The 26969-nt window shown below is 35.7% G+C and overlaps 1 protein-coding gene across 3 annotated transcripts in view; it reads left to right on the top strand.

Annotated features, from left to right (window-relative positions):
- The window catches only part of Trim33 (tripartite motif containing 33), a 113748-nt gene that overhangs the window by 44514 nt on the left and 42265 nt on the right, over positions 1–26969 (top strand). For all 3 annotated transcript variants that reach the window (XM_063255813.1, XM_003479251.5, XM_003479252.5), the window contains exons 2-5: positions 4802–4920; positions 5326–5470; positions 5627–5759; positions 23349–23465. In XM_063255813.1, coding sequence (XP_063111883.1) covers positions 4802–4920; positions 5326–5470; positions 5627–5759; positions 23349–23465 — 514 coding nt within the window. The remainder of the gene's footprint in view (positions 1–4801; positions 4921–5325; positions 5471–5626; positions 5760–23348; positions 23466–26969) is intronic.

Genomic DNA, 26969 nt, shown 5'->3' with positions numbered 1-26969 from the left:
ATCCTAAAATTCATTTGGAACCAGAAGAGACCTAGAACAGCAAAGGAAATTCTGGGCAACAAAGGCAAGGTGGTGGGGGGTGGAGGGCATCATAATCCCAGCGTTAAATTATACTACAGAGCTACTATGATAAAAACAGCATGGTACTGGAGGTGGGGGATAGACCTGAAGATCAGTAGAGCAGATTAGAAGATGCAGAAACAACCTCAGACACCTTATCTGACAAAACTGCCCAACATAGTCACTAGAAAAAAAGCCTCTTAAATAAATAGTGATGGAAAAACTGACTTTGCACATGCAAAAGATTAAAATTATGTCTTTCATCATGCACTAAACTAAAATCAAATGGATCAAAGATCTAAACAAAATAGAAACAGTAAATCAACTGGAAGACAGAATTGATAGTATTCTTGAAAACATTAGTATAGCAAAGACTTCATGAACATGACCTCAGTTGCACAGGAATTGTCACAGAATCAGCAGCTGGAATCTCATCATTAAAAAGCTTTTTGCACAGCAAGATAAATCACCAACAGAGTGAAGAGACAACCTACACATTGGGGAAAATTTTTTGTAGCTGTTCCTCAAAGGAGTATTATCAAGAACTTAAAAAAAAAAAAAACCAAAAACATACCCACACCCACAAATTTAAAGACCCAATCCAAAGCTGGGCACCTGAGGTGCATATATACCTCTCAGATGAAGATATACAGACAGCAAATAAATATATGAAAAAATGTTCGACATCACTCATCATTCATGAGATACAAATTAAAACAACACTGAGATTTCACCTCACCCCAGAAAGAATTGCTATTATCAAAAAAAAAAAAAATTAAGCAGTAAAAAATGCCGAAGGGAATGTGGGGAGAAAAGGATACTTCTCTACTGTTAGTGAGAGTGTAGACTGGTGCAGTCACTGTGGAAATCAGCGTGGAGATTCCTCAAAAAACTGAGGTTCCATTTGACCAGCTGTTCCTCTCCTTGATATCTTCCCAAAAGAAGTAAAAGCATCATACCACATCAATATATGCACACCCATGTTTATAGCAGCACAGTTTGTAATAGGTAAATCTTGGAAATAAGCCCAAATGCCCATAAATTGGTATAAAGATGATGTGAGGTTTTTCATATAATGGAGTACTGCTATGCTACATCAAGGATATTTCTAGGAAAATGGATGCACTTTGACACCATAGTCTTAAGTGAAATAAATTTGACACACGTGTAAACACCACTTTATTTCTCTGGTCTGAAACTAAAAGTGTAAATAATGACCAAAATGTCTAGTAGGTATTGTGAAATAAAATGTTCAAACATGGAGGGGGGAATAAAGGAGGAGGGTAGAAAAGAGGGGAAAAGTTAAAAAAGAGAGAAGAAAAGAACAGAAATAAAATTTTGTAAATGGAGAGAGGAGGAGGGGTTGAAGGTAGTGTAGGGCATGGGAAAAAAAAAATCAAATTACATCATGTACCAGGTATAAATTCTTTGTGATGAATGTGATCATTGTGTCTAAAATGTACTAATAAAATTTGATTGAAAATAAAACAAAAGATAAAATATTCTGATTAGCATCGACAATGAAACGTTGTATGAAGTCTTAAGAGAAAGCAGATAAAGCTTGAGTGTAGTTGAACAGCAAGGTGCTTAATTATCTCAGAAACAATATGAGACAATACACAGGAATGTTTTCGAGCTGGAAATCTTACCTGAGTCTTGGGATCAGAGGTGGGTTTTTTTTTTTTTTTTTTAAAATGTGTGTGTGTGTGTTTTAGTTTTTTAAAATTAGGGATCGGCCTCAGTTGGGCTGATATCAGCTATTTGGACACAGGTCCACCCGGAGGTCAACCTAGGTACAGTAGGCCTCAAGCTCAAGCATACTAAAACAACTACACCTCTGCCCCATTAAGTCATATGTTAGCATAAACTATCTGAAGAAACTAATACATTGTGGCCCAGAGCCTTAGATGAACTAACCAGGCAGATTATCGCAGGGGTTCAGAGGTCCTCTTCCTGACAGCCTCCTCTGGGTCAGTCCTTAGGGCTTTCTTGGGAATCTGCAAAGTTTGAGTAACACAAGCCTGCCAAGAAAACCCTTTCTTGCACAGTGGTAAATGTATGTTTATTTTTCAAGACCCCAGGCAATTGTCACCTTGTTACCTGATTCACACACTTCTTGTTTTTTGTGACAGGGCCTTACTGTTTAGTTCAAGCCAACCATGAACACTGCTGTCTTTGAGAACACATTCTTATTTCCCATATGGCCTTCAGGTCCTCACCTTGCAGCAGTTTTTCCTCTCTATCTCCTGCCAAACGAATGTCAGGCTGGGTTTTGGGGAGCATGGGAGTGATGCTGGTGTGAGCCCACCTTTTGCCCTTCCCCTTTTCAACACTGTGTTTTAGGCCAACTCCGGACTCTTCATCATCGTCCTGCCTTGACCTTCTCAGTGTTGAATCTCATCTGTGTATTACCACTCCTGGTTCTGATAAACTCTTTTTAAGAGTTTGTTGCTTTCATATCTACACTTATACTTTACTTCATACCACTTCAAAGAAACAGCTTGATCTTTTTCTTCTAATCTGTGTTCTTTGGTTTGGATTTTTTTGGGGCAGGGGGTACCAGGGATCAAACTCATGACCTCATACTTGCTAGGCAGGCGATTAAGCCGCTGAGCTAAATCCCTGCTCTTGGAAAATTGTTTTTGTGTATTTCCTTTAATCAAGTTTGTTTGCTTGCTTACTTATGTATGTATTTATTATAACAAAGTTCAACTGTGTAGTAAAGGCTGGCCTGGAACTAGATCTTCATACTTCATCCTTCCAAGTGCTGGGATTAAAAGCACATGCCACCACAAGATCTTTGTATGCTGGTGGTTTTTTTTTTTTTTTTTTTGGCCTTTCTGAAGCAAGTTCTCACTATTGTGGTTCAGGAAGGCTGGCTTTGGGCTCACTTTGTAGCCCAGGCTGGTCTCGAACTTGCAGCAATCCTCCTACCTCAACTTCCCAAGTGCTAGGATTACAGAAGTATGCCACCACACCCAGCCCTTTCTGTATTTTTTGCATGTGATTTTTTTTGGTACTGAGAATTGAACCCATGACCTTGCACTTGCTGGGCAGGCACTGTGCCACCAAGCTATATCTCTGGCCCTGCATATGATAGTTTGATGATAAAATACATAATAAATGTTGGGCTATGTAAAACAGTATTTTGTTTTCAAGTACATACAGTGATTATATTTGAGTTTATGTAACAATAATGTATATATGTCTTCTAGGAGATTTATTCCTAGTTTAAGATGGAAGTATTTGCATTTTCATTTTACCTCAGAATGACTATATGCTTCTGAGGTTTATATATTACACATGTCTCAAACAACTTCTGCAGCTATTTATATCACATTCTTTTATGTGGTGCTCTACATAATTGTGCATATTGTGAGCTATAAACATCATATGCTAAGCTGGGCATTTAGCTCAGTGGCATAAACACCCGCCTGGCAAGTGCATGGTTATGAGTTCAGTCCTTTGTACCAAAAAGAAAGAAAAGAAAAGAAATTAATGTAAACATCATACACTAATCTTTTTTCTTTTTAAAGGTGTTTTTGAGACAGGTTCTCACTGTAGTTTTGCCTCAGCACCACCGTGCCACTTTACATACTAGTTTTGAACCTTTTCTTGAAGGTGAAATTTATACTATATTTTCCTTTCCATGGCTGATATGTAATAGATTGTTGTATCGATACTGGTACTGTTTTTAGTTCTTAACATTAGCTCCACGTGTTACCTCAGCAGTTTATTGTTTCTGACAGAATGCTTTTGTGTGAAACACAGATGACCTCTTCTCTCAGTAACATAAGTTAAGGTATCTCTGAACTGAGTCAGATTTTATAACATGATAGATGTGTGTTAGTTTCTGTTGCTGCTGTAACAAAGTGACCCTAAACTTGGTAGCTCAGAGGAATGTATATCTTATTCTCCTACTGTTCTGAGGCAGAAAGTTTAAAATTAATTTTACTGGACTAATACTAATGTCTTGGCAGATTTGATTCTGTTGCAAACTCAGAGAGGATCTACTTTATTGTTCAGCTTCTAGTGGTCAGCTTTCTTGTAATGTCTAGTATGACAGGGTCTTTGTAAATTGTTAAATTACCCACGTTGCTCTCAAACTTGGCAATCCTCAGTCTCCCAGTGCTGAGATTACAGGTATGCTCCAACATGCCCAGCTTTGCCTACCTCTTTTTTTTTTTTTTTTTGTACTGGGGATTGAACTTTCAACCTTATGTTGCCAAGCAGGCACTTAGGCTGCTGAGCTAAACTCCCAGCCCCTTGCCTACCTAAATGTATTTATGACCTGCTGGACATATTTCAGGTGGGAAACACTTTTCACTCAAAGAACCTTAATTTAGCTTCCAGGCATGGCGGTGAATGCCTGTAATTCTAGTACTCAGAGGATGGCAAGTTCCAGGCTAGCCTGGGCTACAGGGAGACCCTGTTTGCCCCGGACCCACATCACAAAGCCTTAATCATCTTTGCAAAGTCCATTTTGCTGTGTAAAGAACACTTAAAGGTTTTGAAGATAAGGTTGCTTTTGAGGGCATTATTAATTATCCTCCCACATACTACAGTAAAGAAGCAATGTTTAGGGAGCTATCACACCCACCTTTGAATTACTCAGTCATTTTACTCAGCTCTTGATGCTCATTTTTTGGTCATGCCTGGACATAAATGGTTTCCAAATGGGCATCATGCACAAACACCACCTCGCCTGACTGTTATTTAATGTTGCCATTTTGTGTTGTAGTTGGTGTAATACGCTGCCCAGTATGCCGCCAAGAATGCAGACAGATAGACCTTGTGGATAATTATTTTGTGAAAGACACATCTGAAGCCCCTAGCAGTTCTGATGAAAAATCAGAACAGGTATGCCTCTCAATTTTTCTTTATATTCCTGTCTTGATATCAAATGTTAATTTTAAGAAAATATACATGTTTCGGGTAGTTACGTGATTTAGGCTTTAGTTTTATCTTTCAAATTGAAAATAAGCTTTCTTCTACACCATCAAAGTTGGTTAAATGAAACTAGAACTATTACTTAAAAAGTAAAATCTTGCGAGGACTGTGTGTTCTGAGCCTAGATTTTTACCTATATAAAAGTTGAATGTATAAGGAAAGAATTTAGTTGGAGATAAATGACTAACAAAAATTTTACTATTGATAGTGAATCTGTTAGTATATTTGACAGCAAGTTAGAATGTTTCACCATTTTATTTTGAGGATCTCTATTTGGTAAATTTAATGTAGATTAGCATTTATTTCTTCTTTTAGGTATGTACTAGTTGTGAAGACAATGCTAGTGCAGTTGGCTTTTGTGTAGAATGTGGAGAGTGGCTATGTAAGACATGTATCGAAGCACATCAAAGAGTAAAATTCACTAAAGATCACTTGATCAGGAAGAAAGAAGATGTCTCAGGTAAGATACATGTAGTTTTAATGATTATAATTACCTTTTTCTTTTGGTCCCATAACGTTTTCTACTTATTTATAAAGCATCAATTAAAATTTAGAAAACTAATAAAACGTTTTATTATATGTAGTTGAAAAAAGTATTTGTTTTATTTTGCTACAGAGTCTGTTGGAGCATCTGGTCAGCGCCCTGTTTTCTGCCCTGTACACAAACAAGAACAATTGAAACTTTTCTGTGAAACATGTGATAGACTAACATGTAGAGACTGTCAGCTATTGGAACACAAAGAACATAGGTACAGAAGTCATAATTGCTTACTGAGAAGCATTATAAAAATTGCTTATAAATTTTGTTTCAGTATTTAAATTTTATGTATTTTATTTCTTGAGGCATTATGTGTTTTGACAGATTTAATGGTTTTCCTATTCATCGCTAATTGTCTTATAAATATTTGTTGAAATGTATCATTATGTTGATTTGCTTTTTATGGATAGAATTACATTATTTCTTTGTTATTTTGGTTCAGATAAGCTTTTACTAACATATTTAGGCTGTAGATTGTAATCTGTAAAGGCAATATGGGTATGGCTAATTTCTCAGGGATGTGGGTGATAGGCATTTTAACATCGAAATATGGATATATTGGTATCAAGTTAAATGTATAATTTTCAGGAAAACTATGAATTTATAAACAGCTAAGTGACTCCATAGTATATAATTTTAAAGCATAATTACTCCTTGAACATGTAACTTTATCTTTTAACTGTATTTTTACCTTGAGAATCAGTAGTATTTACTTGTGGGGCTATTTCACCAGAGTACTGAAGTTTTTAGTCAGGTATATAACAAAAGTCTTAACTGATTAAATTTCTCTAGCTTCCAGAGCATCTGTTTATTATAAGTAAATAAACATGGTCTGACATAGTATAAAGTTTTCTAATGTGTTTCCTAAGAGAAATTTTTCTGGATGGTTAGAAATAAGTTCCATGAGTCTATTGTCAGAATTTAGGAAGTCAGGCAGTTGTGGTACATCTGTAATCTCAGCACTTGGGAGGCTGAGAGGAGAATTGTTGAGAGTTCCAGGCCAACCTGGGCTGCAGAGTTCAAGATCAGACCAGACTACATAGTGAGACCCTGTCTCAATACTTCCTACCTCAAAAAAGGAGAAAAAGGGGTGGGGTAGGAAAAATTAGGCTTTAAATTACCCTCCCTCTCTTCTCTTTGGAGAAGACCATAGGAGTTAAACCCACAGTCTTCACACTAAGTTAAGTCTCCACTCTTTTTTTTTTTGGAGACAGTGTCTCCCTGCTCCCTGTGCATTTTGGGTTGACACGGAACTCACTATGTAGCCCAGGATGGCCTCAAATTCTGAGCAATCCTCCAGCCTCAAGTTTCCCAAGTTCAAGGGTTACAGTTGTGTGCCAGACTCCTAGCACAGTCACCCTTCTTTTTTGCGAGACAAGGTCTTGTTAAGTTGCTGAGGCTGGGTTTGAACTCACTGTTTTCCTGCTTCAACCTCCCAGCCATGTGCCACCACACCCTGCTTTTTTTTTTTAACTTTTTTTGAAATAGTGTCCCGCTATGTCACCTAGCCAGGTGTTGAATTTATGATTTCTTCAATGAATTCATTGAAGTTAATTTGATCACAGTAGGTTTGTTTTGTTTTGTTTTCCCATCACGGGGTCTCACTATGCAGTCCAGACTGTCCTTGAACTTATAACGACCCTCCTGTCTCAGCCTCCTAAGTACGAGACTAACAGACTTATGGTACCATGCACAGCATGTACTATAATCTTAATTACTAACAATTGTTGCATCCTTATGTGTGCCTACCACATTTAATTTATAAAGTTTAGGTACTGGCATTATGACTCCATAGGTGAGCAAGTCTGCTAACTACAAGCTTTAGTAATCTGTGCAAGGTCTCATAGTAAATTTTTAGGGCCAGTATTTTGGTTTGGCTTGGTTTGATTGTCTTGATGATGGTACTGGGATTAAACTAGGCCTTGTATATGCCATACAAGTGCTTTACCATGGAACTAAACCCCATTCCTCAGATACCTTATTCAGTGGTTTCTTGTTTTGTGGTATTGGGGACAAACCCAAGGCTTTTACACTGAGCTACATCCATTCATAACCCTCTTTGACTTTTTTTTTTTAAGACATGGTTTTGCTAAATTCCCTAGTTTTGGACTTGAACTGGTGAACTTCCTGCCTCCCAGAGTTGCTGGGATAACAGGCATTCCCACCCTTTTGAGTTTTTATGGAGATTCACTCACTATATAGGCACGGCAGATGAAGTCATTGGCCACCTGTGATCAGCTCAGCCTTCATACTTTCTCTTTGCCATCTGAGCTTAGAGCCCACTTGTCACCTGGCTATCCTGGAACCTCAGCCATCGGTTAATGCTTCATTGGCATGTAAAAGTACAATCACAACTGGCCATGATGGCACACTGCTATAATCATAGCACTTAAGACAGACTGAGACAGGAGAGTCACTATTTCAAGACTTGCCCAGGCAATTTAGTGACTTGGTGAGACTCCATCTCAAAGTAGAAAAAACAAAACAATGACTGGAGAATGCAGCTTAGTGCAAAGGCCCCAGTACTACACCTGCACTTCCACCCCCACCCCCAAATTGAGAAATTTCAAGGATTTTTGTTACTGTATTTCAGGATGAAGACAAAGAAATATAGTCATGCTTCAAGCAACAATTAAAAGAGGGACTGTGTATATATACTAAATATTTAGGTGGCACCAAGCCTCATTAGTCTGGGCATGTATACTTTTTCTGTGATGTTGGCATAGTGACAGAATTACCTTATAATTCAATTCTCAGAACCTATCCCTTTCTTAAAAGGATGCATGATTATAATTCATATCACAGTATCACACATCACTTTTTTTTTGTTCGTACTTCCATTATATTTTTCCTGAAAGTACTGTTGTTGAACTTATATCATGGCATTTAAAAAACTGAGGTTCCTATTTTTGTAACAAATTTATAATCTCTCTACTTTGATGTTTACTACTAAATTAATTTCCTTCAAGTTGCTGCTAGTATTACTTTGTTGAAGTATAGTTGTTCCCAGAAAACAACAATAAAACACTTTGCAGTGGTCTCATAATGGTTATGATACAAAGTTTTATTTTGGTATAGATACATTACTGAATCATCTTTTTCCTCCCTCCCCTTCCTTCTTTCCTGCCAGGTACTATAGAGATTGAACTGGGTCTCACAAATTCTAGGGAAATGCTCTTCATCCCCATCCCCCTCGCCTCTCTTAATTTTATTTGAGGCAGAGTTGCCTAAGATAGGCTCACACTTGAAATCCTGCTGCCTCAGCCTTTTGAGTAGCTAGGATTCCAGGTGTGTGTGAGCACACCATTTCACTGTCCTTTTTTACCTCCCTCTTCGGAATTAGACTTTATCCTCTAGAGAAAGTGAATGATCAGAAGGGGCCCCTAAATTTTGGCATTTAAGTCTAATTTTTAGTTAAAAGCTAGATCTTCCTCAGATTGCCTTACGGAAAAGCCCATCAGTTCATAAATCCTGCTGTTTGACAGGATTCTCAGCCCTCCCCCCTTGAGGAGAGTAACACCAAAGATCAAACCTAGGGACTCTTGCATGTCACACAAGCACTCTACCATTGAGCTACATCTCCAGCCTTTTTTAAATTAATTTGAGATAGGTCTTGGTAAATTACCTAGACTGGCTTCAAGCTTTCAGTCCATCTACCTCAGTCTTCCTAGTACCTGGAATTAAAATGCCATGTTTGGCCTGACTCAGAATTTTTTTTTTAAAGGTAAAACAGGTAGCTCAATAACACAGTACTTGACTGGCAAGTGCAACGCCCTGAATTCAACTGCCAGAAACAGCCACCCCTCAAAAAATAGGGTAAAGGCAAATTCTGGAATAGCATCAGCTCTGCATACCTGTTCCCAGGCAGATGGATAAAACTAGTGTTCCTACCAGACATGGTGGTACATGCCTGTAAATCTAGCATTTCGGGAGACTGGGGCAGGAGGATTGCAATGAGTTTGAGGCTAACCTGGGCTACAAAATAAGTTCAAGTCCTGGTTGAACTATACAGCAATACCCTGCCTTAAAAAAAAAAGGTAGCCAGCCTGCAAAACTGGTGTTCCTGAGGACAAAGCAAGGGCAAACTAAATTTGGTTTTGCTAAACTAACACCGTCAATTCCCTCTTCTCTGGCTTGTTTATATGAGCCTTGATTAGTTACTACAGTTGTACGTATTTCTTGTCTCTCTTTGTTTCTGTCTCTCTCTGACAGGGTCTTGTTGTGTAATTTAGGCTGACTTTAAACTTACTATGTATCCTAGGCTGGCTTCAAACTCACAGCAATCCTCATACCTCAGCCTCCTGAGTGCTGGGATTTACAGGCATGCACCACCTTGTCCAGCTTCAGTTGTATGTATTTCTAACTGGCACAGACACTAACTTGAAAAGAGTAAGGTGCACTGAAAAAAGAACCAGAAGACAGTGTAGGTACAAAGCAACAACAAAAATGTAGAATTAAAAACTATAACGTCCTGAAAGATACAAGAAAGTGTGGAGCATGAAATAAGAGTAGGATCTCTTCAAAGGCCATAATCGAAGTAAGAAATAAGTCTTGGAAGTTTAATGGCTAAAATAAAAAAATAGCAGAGTTGGTCAATACATTTTAGTCCCCTAGAAAACAGACCAAAAAGAAAATAAATTAGTCACAAAGATTATAAGAGTTCTGACAGATAACCAGCATGAATTACTGAAGAAAAAAAGACGATTTTGGAAAATGATCTTATAGGTCAAGAAACTTTTAGAACCTAGAGTCACCAGAATTAAATGTGTTAAATTAAGTGTCCAATGCAGGAATTGTTACTGAAAAAATATTGAAGTGTGTGTTACAGCAAAATGACAGTACACTGTGGATTAAAATGCAGATCCAGTGTTCTCCAAAGAGTATTATGAGGTAATTGGCAGTGAAGTGGAGATTAAAAAAATAGGGTCTTAAAATATGGCAATGCCAAGAATTTTATAAGTTGCAGTGTCAAAAGCAGTAGAAGATACTAGATCAGTACTTCAAAAGTCAGAAAGAGAGAAAATAATTTTCAACCTAGAATTCTATAATTTTACTATAAATTCTATACCTACATAAATTCTGTAACATGCATGGATTCCAAAACTTTGCCTCCTATGTATCTCTTTCCGAAAGATGATCCAGTAAAATAAGTTAGTAAACCAAGAAAGTAGAAGGAAAATGAGTGACCCAAATAATAACTGTCCAGTGAAGGAAAACTAAAAATAGAACCACATTTATTATATTTGTTGCATTGGATCATTTTAAAAGTTTGCCAAGTTTTTACATGTGATAGTTCATGAGAAACTTTGGAAATTGTCAGAATGAGACAAAATGAAACTTACTATTTCTTCTGAAATGGACACTCTTCACACAGTAATGGCAAATCTTTTAGAGGTTTCACTGGTACAAACAGCCCGCTGTGATACATTGGCCATAGGTTCACCACCACTGCTTTAAGATCATTCTCTAATTACTCTTAAGTCCTTGTCTAGGGTGAAGATGGGTTGATTTCATAGAACTAGAATGTCTTTTCCATTGACAGGTTATAAGAGGAAGCCTTTCTCTAGCCATGTTTATCACAATCTTTGCAGCTTCTCCATCCTTGTCAGCCTTTAATCTACTAAAATTATCATGTCTTTATCCTTGTTTGCCACTGAGGAAATTCCAAAACTCTCCAAGAGTTCTCCATCGTTCATACTTTAGTTCCCATAAAACCTAGCATTCTTGTCCCTTTGTTCTCTGGAATTCGTGGTTTGTCATCAGGAGGATCTATTTCTCAGCCTTTCTTTGATCCTTTGCTGTGCCTCTGCTGCTTTATAATAGACACTTTCACTTTTAGCCCTCTTAACTGGTGACTTTTTTTGTTGTTCATGTCTTAGGTACCATTGGGCTTATAGGTGTGAAATGATAGGTCTTCTCTTTGCTGTTTTTAGATCATTCTTTCCTTCTCCCAAATCTTCAGATTTTAATTTCATGTTGTCACTCATAATCTTTCATTGTTGGTGTCTTCTAAAGACTCTGAATTATTTCCCTTCATCTCTTAAAAGATTTTAGTTCCTAACTCATTGAGAAACTAACTCATTGAGAATCCTACTATTACCTTAATATCTCCCAACTAATGGACACAGATTTGATCATTGAGACCCCATACCTATTTTTTGTTTTTTTTTTTTAACTATCCAGTGTTTTTGTTTATGTGGCTATAGCCACACACACGTATATTGAAATCACAGGCCTTGTCATTTCTAGTAATTGTCTTTCATTTCAAGCATTCCTCTCTGTGGCCACATCTCCTTTCATTCTAACTTATTCTCTGTGCTTGGTTCCAGACTTCCACAGTTATTCAACCAACAACAATTGTCTAACTGCCCTTCACTTTACCTTATCCCTTCATATTCTCTTTTAACCATTTCCCATTGTAATTTTATGGTTGTTCATTTTAATCAGTTTCTTGGATTTAGCTTTTACTCCCATATCCACCTTTTGGGCCTCATTGGCAAAACCACAATTGTAATTAAACCAATAATGCTTTGTTTATACAGCTAAACACCACAGGAGAAAAACATTATTCCATGATGATAAAATTGGTTTCATTGTCAGTTCATGTCCATTTCCCCCAGAGAGGCCTCAGTGTTCTCTGATAATGGTGTGCATTCATAGCTCTTCCTTTCTTAAAATGTCTGATACTTCATCCTCTGTCATCACCCCTAGATACTAACTTTGCTTCATATTTTAATAAGAACATTGAAACAGTCAACTTCCTACAAATTCTTTTTTACCATTCTACAGTAGTAACACTTCTGCCCTTATTTTAGATTAGTTGAATTCTCTTACAGAAAGCCATTTTCTTACTTCATTTACTAGAGAAGTGTAGCCAAAGATATTGCTTCAGCACTTTGCCCCTCTCTTTGCCAGATTATAAGTATGTTTTAGTTTCTAGTGATTATTCCCTTGAATATTTTTAATATGCTGAATTTTTTATCCATCTTTAGACACTGAACAAAATAAATCCTTCTCTTTAAACCCTCATTTCTCCTGCCTTGCAAGCAGGCAGTCATGAGTTCGATTCCCGGTACCGATTAAAAAAAAAAGTAAACAATAAACCCTTATTTCGGCCAGCAGCTGTCTCTGTTCCTCTTTATGAAAAATATTTTTGAAAGGATTGTTTATAACCATCATCTCTGGTACTTCTTATGTTGTTCTCCAAATTGTACACATTATTATATTTTGACCATCAGTATTCTACCAACATTTGTTTTTTCAGAATCATAAGTGCTTTCTTTGAATTACTTATAGTCTCTTGAGTTGTCACCATGCTTCATATTATTTCCCTTTGGGTTATTCTTCTTTAGTGTAAATTTCAAGCTAGGTTGTTACACACACATATACACACACACACACTGTTTATCAAAAGTGGCTATTCACTTCAGTCAAGTCATTAGAGTGAGTGGCCTTTAAGAATTTACATATTCATTGTAGTACTGTTCTCACTTTCTCTATTAAAGTGACACTGGCTTCCTTGCTGATACTCAAATGTTTGAGGTATTCTTCTGATCTCCTTGTTTCTAGGCTGAAACTATCTTGTTGCACTTGTTTGTATATCTTGTTTACACCAACCAAGCCCCTATTTAAATGTAACTTTGTCATTGAGAGTTACTATGATTACTGTATTAAAATTTCAGTTTAGCCAATAGAAGCATATGCCTGTAATCCCAGTTACTCTGCAGGCTGAAGCAAAAGGACCACAAGTTCCAAGCCAGCTTGGGCAACATGGTTAAACCTCATTTCAAAACAACAACAACAACAAAACCACTTTGAAATTTGCACCTTCTAATCTTCCTTATTTTGCTTTTTTCTTTTTTATACAGCAGTTAGCACCTTCTAGGCATAATTTATAGCTTAATACTTTCTGTGTTCTTCTCATTCAGGTATAAATTTCATGAGGTAAATATCTTTGTGTTATTAAATGGCTCTCAAAAATGAATAATTTTTGACAAAAATTTTAGACATTTTACCCATTTGACATAACACTTATTAATTTAGATACTTAAAAACAACAGTGTTAACTGCCCAAATAGAAGTTTCAATTATGTGCTTACAGCCATATGTCACTTAATAATGGAAATATGCTCTGAAAAATGCATACTTGGGCAATTTTGTTTTTTTGTGTGTGTGAGCATCTTAGGATATATTTACACAAAACTAGATGATATAGCTTACTAAACACTTAGGCTTTAAGTATAATATACCCTGTCACCCCCAGGCCATAAACTTAGGAATACACACAACATATTACTGTATTGGATGCTGTAGTCAGTTTTAAATGGTATTGGTGTAACTAGACATGAAAAGGTACAATAAAATACAGTAGGAGGTTAAAAATACTACATTGAATAGGACATTTCCCATGAACAGAGTTTTCCAGACTAGAAATTGCTTTGGGTAGTTGGTGAGTGAATTTGATGGTATATTATAGAATCTTGTACTGTTACAGACAGACACTGTACACCTAGGCTGCAGTAAATTTCTGATTTTTTTTTTTTTTCAGTAATAGATTAACTAGCTGGGCATGGTAGTGCACATCTTATAATGCCAGCACTTGGAAGGCTGAGGTAGGAGGATTGTTTGAGGCCAGCCTGCGCTACATAGTAAGCTCAAGGCCGGCTTGTACTACATCATGAGACCCTGTGTTGGAAACCTAACCGCTATTCTAAATTGAATGTTAACTTACTGTAATGCTTACAGACTTTTAAATTTTAAATCTTTAATTTTTTTCTGTAATAGCTTAAAATACAACATGTAGGCTGTAAGAATTTTTCAACTATGTGATTGGTTGTTAACTGACAGCATTATGTAGTATACAGCTGTATTTTTGTACAAGTAATTTGAAGTTGCATAAATAGTTGAAGGCCCTTGCTCTCTCTTTCTTGAAGGTCTTTTCTCTTTTATTTGCAATATCCATTCCTATTACACATAAAATTATAGATTCACAAGGGGTTGCACCAAAAAAGTTCAAAAAAATCTTTTGTATTGATTGCTCACCTTTAAATTCATTGCCTGAATATTTTTTGGCTTGTGCTTTTTTATTTATTAAATATTGTTAACAAAACTATTTTGCTGTTAGTGGATTTTTCTTCCTCTGCTACTTTTTAAGTTCTCAACAAGCTGTATTTCCATATATTGACATTTGTGGAGTGTGTGTGTTTGTGTATGTGTGTGTATGCGTGCACATGCACGTGCATGCATGTGTGTGTAGGTTATTTCAAGCTATGAACTTATTTTCCATGAAAAGTATTTTTTTTTTAATTCTTGGTTTAGAATTAAGATACTTCATGAAAGGATTGAGTTTTCTATTGCCCTTGCTTTGCAGTGCTGAATTTCCAGAATGAGATTTTGAACTGTGCATGTGACGTAAACTTAGTTTAAAACTCCTCATGTGTGGTGCTGTGTGCTGCACCTTACAGAAAGCTTTCTCTGATCTTGCACAGCAGCACTGTAACGTACTTTCAGTCTCAGAGGAGCAAGTTACTTCTACCAAACTTTTAGACTGAGATCGGAGCACTTTTGGATCTCTACTTTATGATGAAATTTACAACTGTGAAACCATCATCACAAAGAAAATAGTGAATATACTAATAAAGTTCACCTATATACTTGAATGCTGTTTTTGGTAAATAAGTAATTTTAGGCACATAGGTCTCTTTTTTTTCCAGTAATTTCAACATATACTGCATTACTCTTGTAACTTAAATTGTTTACATTATGAAATCTACCATTTTATCTTTATCTACATATTATATCTTGTTTCCTTCTCTAGTTGCTTTTAAGATTTTACGTGTAGTTCTAAGTAGTTTGTAATGATATGTCTTAGTGGTATGTGTGTGGGGGGTGTTTTTCCTTTTTTCCTTCTTGGTGATGCCAGGAATCACCTTTACTAGTGTGACTAGGACTCAATGATATTCTCTCCCTTTTTTCCCCTCCAGTTTTTGTATTTTGTTTTAGACACTGTTAACAATGGATTAGACATTAAAGAAGAAAAGATCAGTAAGTTTGAAGACGTCAGTTAATAGTGACACCTGTTTTGCCCAGTAAAGTCTTAGATAGCTGAAATGCCAGTGACACTTGTACTTTGAGACTTAAAGTTGGATTTTGTGCCTGCTCTATTGATGTAAGAATTCTAATGTTGTGGCCATTTTTTCTAGAAATTTTTATTGTTTTAGGTTCTCCTCAAGGTTACTCACAGTTAACCTACAGCCTGACACTCTCTCTGAGTGTCAGGTTTGTTTGTTTTTATCTCACTTTCATACAGCCTTTTGTTGTTGTTGTTATGTTTATTGAAGTAAATGTAATTTTTGAAGTTAGAAAAAAAAGTACAACTTGGGTTGGATTTGAGGTACATTGTGCTATAAAGCAGATTTTCTTCTAAGTGACCAAAGTTAAAAAGCAAGTAAAACTATAGAAAGTTTCTGGTATAAGACTAGCAGTACCAAAAATAAATAAAATAAAAAGCATGTGAGAACCTGTATAATGCACATGTTTTACAGTAGTGCAGCTTTAAAGTACATGTTTTTGGACTATCTGTAGTCGATGCAGAGGTACAATTCCACACTTCTAAGCATCATGTTGACACTTCTACAAAAAGCTACTAGAAAAAGGGGTAAGCCAAAGATGTTTTTCATTTGACTGAGTCCATCTGAGTTTAGATATGCAAAGAGGTTTAGGTATATCTGTAGTAAGACACATGACATTCTACTGGATCAGTTTTCTTTTTTCTTATTTGGTTTATTGAGACTGGGTCTTGCTGTGTAGTTCAGACTGAACTCACAACCATCCTCCTGCGTCAGCCTTCTGAATGCTGAGATTATAGGTGTGTGCCATCATGCCTGGCTCAGTTTTCTAAAATAAGACATTGACAGTAACATAAGGGCCAAATTATGGAGGAACGAATATGTGTTATGTTTGACACTGGTAAGAAACTTTCACATTGTTACAAAGAGCAGAAAAGGCAAATAATTTAAGACAAAAAAAAATCTAGCACATTGTGTACAATATCTTTACTTGTTTATAATTAAGTTTATTGGTAATATTTATGTATAATGATAACATTCATCATAGGAATTTGTATCTGTGCATGATATATCTTAGTTCTTCATTTTTTCCCCATTCCTTTATTCTCCAACCTCTCTTCCCCTCCATTCACAAAGCTTTATTTTCATTTTATTCTTTTCCCCTTCCTGTCCCTTTGAACATTTATGTCCTATTTCACAATATCTGTTATACATTTTGGTTCTTTTATACACTTTCATTTTCTCACATCACAGAGACAATGTGATATTTACACATATATGTCTGATTTATTTCACTTAAGATTATGGTGTTAAAGTCCATCCATTTAGCTATAAATGTCTAAATTTTTTTTTCTTGTACCGGGGATCGAACTCATGACCTTGTGTTTGCCACACAGGCACTTATGCTGCTGAACTAAATCTGCAGCCCCTAAATGTCTCAACTTTATCCTTTCTGATCAGGTAGTACTCCATTGTACCACAGAATCACATCTTTTTTATCCACTAATCAGTTGATGGGCATTTTTGTGGTTTCCAAGACTTAGCTGTTACAAACTACACTGCTATAAATGAGGATGTGGATATATTGCTGTAGTACAATGCTTTTAATTCTTTCAGGAAGATACCAGGGAGAGTAATAGCTGGGTCAGATGGAACCTCTAGACCTAGTTTTTTGAAACTTAACACTATACTGATTTCCACAGTGTTTGCACCAGTCTACACTCGCACCAACAGTGGAAAAGGGTTCTTTTTCTCCATAGCCTTGCCAGCATTGGTTATTGGTTGATTTGTTGATAATAGCCATTTTTTCTGAAGTGAGGTGAAGTCTCAGTGTTGTTTTATGTGCATCTCTCAGATGATGAGTGATGTTGGACATTTTTTCATGTATTTATTTTCTGTTTGTACTTCTCCTGAGGAGCTTATGTTCATTTCAGATATGTTTTTGGATTGAGTCTTAGGGGGGCAGTCTTGATTTTCAATTTTATATATGGTCTAGTTATTAATTCTTTGTCTGAAGAACAACTTGCTGAGATTCTTTTTTCCCACTCTGGATTTTCTTATCACTCCGTTGGTGATTTCTTTTGATACACAAAACCTTTTTAATAAGATCCTAGCAGTTGAGGTTTTGTACCTGTGTCTTCAAGAGTTCTACCTGTTGTCTCTTCCAGCAGATTTGATGTATCTGTTAAAATACTGAGATCTTAGATTCATTTCGATTTTAGTTTAGTGCATGGTGATATGCATGGGGGTAGTTTTTGTTTTCAGTATGTGGAAAGCTAGTTTTTCTGGCACCATTTATTAAGGAGGCTTTAATATTTAGTTAACATATTTAGCCCCTTTGTCAAAGATAAGATGGCTGAGTATGTTTGAAGTTGTTTCTTCATCTTCTAATCTGTTCCACTCATCCTCAGGTCTGGTGTTGTGTTGTGTTATGTTGTGTTGTATGATTTCCCTGATTTCTCTTTCAGTGAGTTTGTTATTCATGTGCAGAAAGACTTGGTTTTTGAGTGTGTTTGCTCATCCAGCTACACTAGTGAATCTGGTATTAAATCTGGAAGTCTTTGGAGGATCTTGTATGTAGAGTACCATGTCATCCATAAGTAATGATAATTTAATTTCTTTCTTTCCTATCCTTATTCCTTGTATGTCTTTCTCTTGTCTACTTGCTCTGGTTGATATTTCCAGAACTGTATTGAATAGGAGTGGTAATAGACATCCTTGTCATGGTCCTGATTTTAGAAGGGTACCAATTTTTGACCATTTAGTATGTTGTTGGCTGTAAGTTTGTCATAGATGGCCTTTATAGACTGAGATAATGGGTGCTGGACTTTGTCAGACTTTTTCTACATCTGTTGAGATGATCATATGATTTTTGTCCTTGGCTCTGTTAAATAGTATATTACATTTATTGATTTGTGTATGTTGAACCATCCTTGCATCCCTGAAATGAATCCTACTTGGTCGTGGTCTATAATCTTCTTGAGGATTCTTGCATTTTATTTACTAAGGAGATTGGCCTGTAGTTCTTTTTTGGTTGGGTCATTGTCTGGTCTTGGTATTAAGGTACTACTTTCGTTCCAGGAATGTCTTTGGGAGTATTGCTTCTTTTTGAAATTCATTAAAGAATTTGATAAGTAGTGACCTTAGGTCTTCTCCAAATTTCTTGTAGAATGCAGGAATGAATCCATCAGGACCTGGGCTTTTCTTTGTTGGTAAATTTTTAATTTTATTTTCCATTTCATTGATACTGGGTTATTTAGAATTTGTATATCTTCTTGATTCAACTTAATATCTTCACTTTACTGTTATCATTTATACAAAGTCTTCATAGTACTTGATCATGACTATCAATATCCACTTCCCTGATCATATCATCTGTTAATCTAAGGTTTAATACCTTGCAAAGTTTTTCTGTATTAATATGGGCATTTCGATTCTTGTGAATTACACAGATTGGTTTTCTAATTTCTTCTGTACTTCCTGCTTGTCTTTTCTTGCCGTGAGAATTTTTAACAGTCAATTATATAGTCACCATATGCTTCATTATCATAAAGTATTAACTTACCTATAATTGTTTCTATGGTATTCTGCCTGGGAAACAACTCCTGGTTTCCTTTTCCTTATAGTTCCATAAACATTGTGGCAAAGAATGAAAAAGTTTAAAATTCTCCCACATTCCCTTCTGTCAGATGTTCAGCTGTGCTGTAAATGTTGGTTTTTGAGACACTTACTCTACTTGGACTCACTTGCTCTAGTTGTTATTCTTGGACTCTGGAATTTTAAATAACAGGTTTTTTCAAAAAAAATTTTTTTCTCAAAATACACTTATGAGGTCTTTGTGTGCATAGTAGGCTTTTTGTTATTATTGAAGGTTTGAGATTTTGGTTTGTATAACTGTAAATTCTTTAAAATTGCTGCAAAGAATAACAGTGACTTAATACTTGTCTTACTGCCTTAAGTGCTTGCTGTGTTTTGATCAGTTTAATTCTGGTAACAGTCCTTTAAAGGTAAATAAGAACTTTTTCTAGAAATTCAGTGATTGGGGCATGCTTCAGTTCAAGAGTGGTTACCTAACATAGGTGAACCCTGGTTTGATTCCCCTGCATCCCCCAACCTCCTACACAGAAAGTTTCAAGTACCTGTACATTTAGTAGAAGTCTCAAAACAGGCTTGCTTGCTATGTGTAGATAGAGAAATAACTTCGTTTGGAGTTTTCTTCAGTGTAATGTAACATATACAGTAGGTAAATGTAGACAAAACGGGCTATAAAAATTTTTGAGAGTAAATGACAGATTCAGTGGAATTAAAACTTGAGTATATGTTCAGAATTTTTTTCAGTTTAAAAAACAGAATAACTTAAGAAAAGTGAACCTGAGCTATTTTTGTAAAAAATGTTTCCCTGGTGGCTGGGGATTTAGCTCAGCGACGTAAGCGCCTGCCTTGCAAGCAGGCAGTCGTGAGTTCAATCCCTGGTACCGATAAAAAGGAAAAAGACAAAAAATAAAAATAAAAAAGTTTCCCTAAATAGTCAGTTTGCTTATACATTACAATAATGTATTTTCCTGTATGACTCAGAGTCAAATCAGTAATACATAGTGACGACTGAGAATAATACTGTACTTACTTGGCAGGTGGAATAGTACTGTTCAGGACTTAGGATCTCCTATGTTTATTTTAAAATGTAGTTATTAACTGAGTGATTCTCAGCCTTGTAAAAAAATGATTTTATTATTTATCGTCCATTCTTTATTCCTTTTTTATTTTAAAAGGAATTAACAATAAAATGAAATGAAACAGTGATAAGACAATAGGAAATCTACAATAGTTACTATATTACATATTGTTGTCCCCTAAGTAGTTGGCTCAGACTTCTGGCTTTTGGCTGGCTCACAGGCAAGGGTTAGCTTCCTTCCTAGTTCTCCTTGGTCCATGCTCCAGCTGGCTCACAGGCAGGAGTTTAGCTGTCTTCCTGATTCCCCCCGACACCCCATTCTTTATTCCTAAGCACCATATTTTTTAAAATGTCTTAACCAACTACATTAAGTATAATTTGTTTCTCAGTTAAAAGCCACATAAGCATGCTGATTAATTCTGATCAAAATCAGATAGCCAGTGGTACATTTATTATACTGAGTTTAAGTAATTCTAGCTTAAAGCATAGAATGTTTTTACTTAGACTGTCCTAAACTATATTGTAGGCATACATAAAGTTATTTAAATATTTTGAAGTGCTCCTGAAAATAGCTCATTGTGACTTAAGAAGCTCATATTAAGAATCTGTCTCATAATGCAAGATTAAACAACCAAGAATTTACTGTAAGAATTAACATAGTAATCAGATTTATACTTAATCCATTTATTGAATTTTTCTCACCATTTCTGAAGTAATTCTGTTGTAATTTTGATTGAGAAATTTTTTGTAAGTTTATAAACTATCAGAGGTCCTTTGAAATCAGGGCTGCTTTCATAATGTGACTTTTTTTTCCCAAATGTCTGTATTTTTGTTTAAGTTATACAGTTATACTTTGTTCAGATGATCAGAGACAAATGTCACTGTTATTTTTCAATCAGTTTCTTAATGGTTCACCATTATTTAATATTTGAATACAAGCTCAGCATGATATACTGGGTTCTTGAGCATCTGATACTTACAGCTCTTCTAGCTTCTCCTTTTACTGAGTGACAGCTGATTTCAAAATACTGTGCAATTGTACTTTTAGCTTTTTTTGTTTTTCAGTAAAGGCTCTTACATTCCCTACATACATGTTAGTCTCCCCAAGAAGCTCTTATTGATGCTTTAGTGTCTAGTTAAGTGTCAATCCCTATATAAAGAGAGGAAAGACTACCTGTGTTCACCTAGGTATACATATTTATGAAAATAGCATGCTTGCTTATTTCTTGTTCACATAAATGCAACGATACTTCTTAGGAACAAGATTCTGAAACGTTCACAAAAATTCATACCAGGTGAAATTTTATAAACTGAATTTTGATACTAATTGATTTTTCTACACATGCTTTCCTGTTGCTGACATGATCAAGCCCTACTTTAAAAAGATATTTATTATTCACAATGTAAATGAAGCTCATTAAATTGAAAGGGTTAGTATGGAATTTTGTTATTGTTTTGGTTGGTGTTTGCTTTTGTTCTTTTGAGACAGGGTCTCATGTAGTAGTTCAGGCTGGCCTAGAACCCACAATGTAGTCTAGGCTGGCCTCAAACTAGCAGTGTTCCTCTCCCTCAGCCTCCCAAGTGCTTGGATTACAGGCATAACCACCATAGTGGACTAGTAATATTTTTTTTTTGATTCTGTTTTACTTGGGCACTCATATTATGTGGTACCTAGGATCTTAATATATCTGACACAGCCTCCCAGATCACCAAAGCTTCTGATCTCTCTTGATGAATTCAGTTGTCCATCATGTTTGGTTATACGAACCAGTATTGTGTTTTATCTGAGTGCTTAAAGTTCTAACTGGTCTTTCCTTTTCTGCCCTCATCCTTAGGTCTTTTACATTTCTGTCTGGTGACTTTCATGAATGTAAATCTGCTTTTCACATTCTGTTAAGAATTCCTCAGGTACATTCCATTATATAGAGAATAAAATGCAGAAGTAGCATGGTATCCCAAGCCCTTCAGAGTGCCTCTAGATTTAAAATGTTACTGTGACATCTTATCTTTGCACATTTCTCTTTGGCCATATTGAAGTCTTTGTAGTATAATAAACATGTCTCAACTTAGCAGAAGATACCATTCTGACTATCCACAAAGTTCCCTTGGTATTGATACCAGTTTAGGCACTAATACTACCTCCATTATACCTTTTGTCTCAGTTTGATATCAATTCATGCTTTTGCCTTTATATTACTGGACTGTGTGCCTTTTGCTCATGTGGAAAGTATGTAAAAGAAACTAATCTGTTGGTTTCATGAATAATGTGCAAAAAAGTAAGTGAAACAAAAAAAAATTATTATTCTAGCTTCTTGATAACCAAAGAACTCTAGACTTCACTGTTGTCTAAATATATTAGAAAAAATTTGAATGTATCACTTAGGTTGATAGACTTATAGTAAAACTGGTGTTGATGGTATCCTTAATTCCTATAACACTTTTGGAAAGTTTTGTTATATATGGCATCTGAGTGTGAAAATTTTCATGTATGATTTAAAGACACGGTGAATACAAATCATATATGATATTGCATGTATATTGTTATTATGCTTGTATTTACAAATGTATAATTAGCGCAGGGATGTAAGTAGATGGTAGTGTTTGTTAGCTTGTGTGAGGCATTGGGTTTAATCCTTAGCATCGCCAAATTAATACACACTTATATTACATGAAAATCATAGCAGTGATTTTTGTAATATTAAAACTACGAGTGATTTTTTTCCTCCTTTGATACTGTTTTGTATAGTATTGTTGTATTTTATTATTTGAAATGTATTTAACTTCAGTATTTGGATTTTTAAAAAATGCAATCTTGAATCACAACTTCTTGGCTTTCAGGATTGGGGAAAATAATTGCCAGCTAAAAGTTACTGTTAAGGTGTAGTAATATGGAGGTAGCCAGTATATAGATATTTAATGTTTCAGTATTGACGAATACTGTTACATTATGTACTACAAACATGTACTCATAATTTAAAAAATGGAATCATATAACTCTCCTTGGTTTTCCAAATGTTAATTGTAAATGTGTTTTAAATGTAGTTTTTGTTTTAATTTTAAGGTACCAGTTTTTGGAAGAAGCTTTTCAAAATCAGAAAGGTGCAATTGAGAATTTGTTGGCTAAGCTTCTTGAAAAGAAGAATTATGTTCATTTTGCAGCTACTCAGGTGCAGAATAGGTAAGTGTGTTGCTTTAAAACCATAATTTCACATTAAAAGGATTATTAAAGAGGTGTGAATTCCATTTGAAATTGTCTTCCTGCTATCTTAAGCATATATAGAAAACAAGTTTTTAAACAGGAAGTCATGTCACTTGAGTTCAGGGCTATGTTAATTAAGCAAAATTTAATTGGTCAAACTTTACATACCTTTTGAATATATCCTTGAGTGTGTTTTGGGGGGCTTTTTTGGTTGGTTTGTTTGTGTGTTTTTTGTTTCTGTTTTTTTGTGAGACACAGGGTCTAATAGTTGAGACTGGGTTTGGACTATGTAATGATCCTCCTGCCTCAGCCTCCTGAGTACTGGGACTGTTTTAGACTAATTCATATAAGCCTTAAACTTAGGGGGGAAAATTAGTATGAAGAGAGTTGAATTATAAAATTTAAAGTAGAGATTGTGTGGAACTAGAGATTGTGTGGAAGATACAATATAGATAAGAGAACATCATTATAGTGGACACATGGTGGTGATGCATTCCTGTGATCTCAGCTACTTAGGAGGCTGATGCTGTAGGATCACAAATTTAAAGCCAATATAGGTAACTTAGGGAGATCTTGTCTCAAAATAGACTACAAAAAGGGCTGGCTATGTGGCTTAGTTGTGGAGTGCCCCTAGGTTCAATCTCTAACACTACAGAGAAAAAATGTAGTGGACATATTTATTTTCGCATCTCTAAAACAAGCGTTAAAAACAGTACTTATCTTACATGTAACATAATATGAATACATATTTTTGGCATACAAAACAAATTGTGTTAGCTGCTATGTTATTACTACTACCACCATCACCATTGCTTAAAAGTTACCTGTTTTGGTACATTTCTGAGTAATTTGTGGGGCAAGTAGAAATAAGTTCTGTGAAAGAATAGACTAACAAGGTTAGAGCTGTTACACTAGAAAGACAAACACTTGAAGGTGGCATAATAAAAAGTGGAAATTCTTGGAGATGTGAATAGGGTTATTACATACTTTTATTGGGCTACAGAATCACAAATATTGTGACTTTATTTAATGTTAATTTGTAATAATTAAAATGGAGCATAATATACAATCAGAAACTGAATGAATAAATGAAAATAGTGTTTAACAGATGATCAAACTTTCATCTTAAGTGGTATCAAAAGAAAAATAAATAGTAACACACACACATACGGAGTTCCTGGATTGTTTTTTTGAACTGTCAGGATGTTTTAGGTTCAAGTACTGATATGTTGTGGTTGATGCTGGTAAAGGTAACTATCTTCTCACAAGTTATAGTTAGATGTCCCCTTCAGGGTTACTTGATTCATATGCAAGTTCCTTGCATTTTTGTACATATTCTGTGTATATAAGATATACTTTTAAAATCTGGAGAATGTTTAAATTTATAAAAATTACCCATTGCCGTCAATCACCCCGTCATACTTTCCCTTTCTTAGAACATGCTTATCCCTTGTTCTTGCCACTTTCTGAAGTTAGTCCTCTTTTATTTCTTCTTAGTTGTGCTGTCCTGGCTGCTTCACTGTCCTGACTCAGTTCAAAATGTTTACCTTTCATGACCCGTTTTGAGCAGGGGGAAAAGCTAGAAGTTGCACAGTGCCAGATCTGATGAATAAGATGAATGAGAACATGATAATGTTTTTATGAACCTGGCTTTTCTTTAGATGACACTCAGTAGCAAGTTATGTTTTTTTTTTTTTTTTTTTAAATCAGATCTCATAGGGACCCTCATCAAAGAGGACTTTTAAAAACTGCTTCAGAAAGTGACAATAATGATGGGATAAGTGTATTCAAAACAAGAGGGGGGGGGTATTTTAAGGGTGATTAATGGTAATGTCTTTTACTACAGTAAATTTTAAAGAACACATTTACTGTATGTTTTGGTCACCCCTTGTATGTTGCTACATCACAAAGGGTGTATCTAAGATTCTAAAGCTTTGGGAAAGAGTTAATCTCCAGAAAGCTGTTAGAAAGCATTAAAATTTCTAGTATTGTCCTCCTTTTCACACATTATTCAATGACCTATCTCTGTTTGGAGGCAGAATGCAGTTGTTGAATGTTGAATCCAGGGCCTCAGCCATATTAGGCAAGTATTGTACTTTGCCACTGAGCAGCACATCCCCAGCCCTCTGTTATCACCTCCACCACCCCAGTTTTGGTGTTTTGAAACAGGGTCTTGGTATGCAGTTCAGACTTTGCTTAACTCACTGTGTATCTTTTTTAAGGTAGCCAGGTTGGGCTGAAACTTGGCAGTAGTCCTCCTGCTTCAGCCTTGCAAGTATCAGGTCTATTTTTTTTAATGTGCATTTTTTTCCTTCACAATTTGAATATAGTTAATTTAAGTCCAGTAAGTCTGAAGCTGACTATACTCTGCTTTTAGCATGCTGAATGATTTCCATCTGTGGCTTATTTTTTGTTGGATACCTATACAGTATTTCTTATCAGTAATACTTTCATTTTTTTAAATAAAAATGTCTTCCATTCACTAAATTCAATAAAATTATCAAGCTGGGCTTGGTGATACATGCTTTTAAATTTAGAATTCTAAGAGTCTGAGGAAGGAGGACTGCAAGTTCAAGGAACCTAGTAAGAACTTAGAGTTTTAAAAAGCTGGGGATATAATTCAGTGTGTTGGTTATAGATTTAGCCCCCAGTATCATAATACCCCTTTTCTCCCCTGAAAAAAAAAAGACAGGAAGAAATTAAAATAACGGTGCAGGGCCAGGAATTTAGCTCAGCAGCATAAGCACCCGCCTGGCAGGCACAAGGTTATGAGTTCGATTCCCAGTACTGAGAAAAACAAACAAAATAAATAACGGTCCAAGCTAGGTATGGGGGCTCGTGCCTGTAATCCCAGCACTCAGGAGGCTGAGGAATGAGGATTGTTGCAAATTCAAAACTATCTTGGGCTACAGAAGGGAGCCCAAAGCCAACCTGAACTGTACAGCAATACCCTGTCTCCAAAAGATCAAAACATAAAAATAAAATAAAATAATGATCCAAACAGTGATACACAAAGGAGGAAAATCTGTATTACTGTTGCTTGGAGTAAATTAAAATTGCCCAAATCTGAATTTTGCAAATGAAAAGCAGTTTATACAAAAAATAAAGGTTAACTTTTATGATTGATTGTTGGCATTTTATGTATTTCTGTTAGTAGGATTCCCTATGTCCCCTTTTATAAGAGTCAAGGTGTCAGCCACTTCATATGTGCAACCAAAACTTTCACTAACCACAATGGATGCTTATATTTATATCTAAAATATATAACAGCTATTTTAAAAACTGGGTAGAGACTTGGGATGTAGCTCAGTGGTAGAGCATGTGCTTAACACATGAGAACCGTGGGCTTACGCCTCAGTAAACTACACCTTCCCCCTAATGTCTTAACACCGTTTAGCATATACAGTAGGAATCATTTTGAGAAGTTATGGAAGTATATCACAAACCATATTTCAAGTGGTTAAGTGAAAATGAATGCTTCTA

This window comes from Cavia porcellus, unplaced genomic scaffold (assembly GCF_034190915.1).
Source record: "Cavia porcellus strain 051 isolate PalLab524CR breed Dunkin Hartley unplaced genomic scaffold, mCavPor4.1 scaffold_1, whole genome shotgun sequence".
NCBI classification, from domain to species: domain Eukaryota; kingdom Metazoa; phylum Chordata; class Mammalia; order Rodentia; family Caviidae; genus Cavia; species Cavia porcellus.
This window is presented reverse-complemented; position numbering and strand designations above follow the sequence as displayed.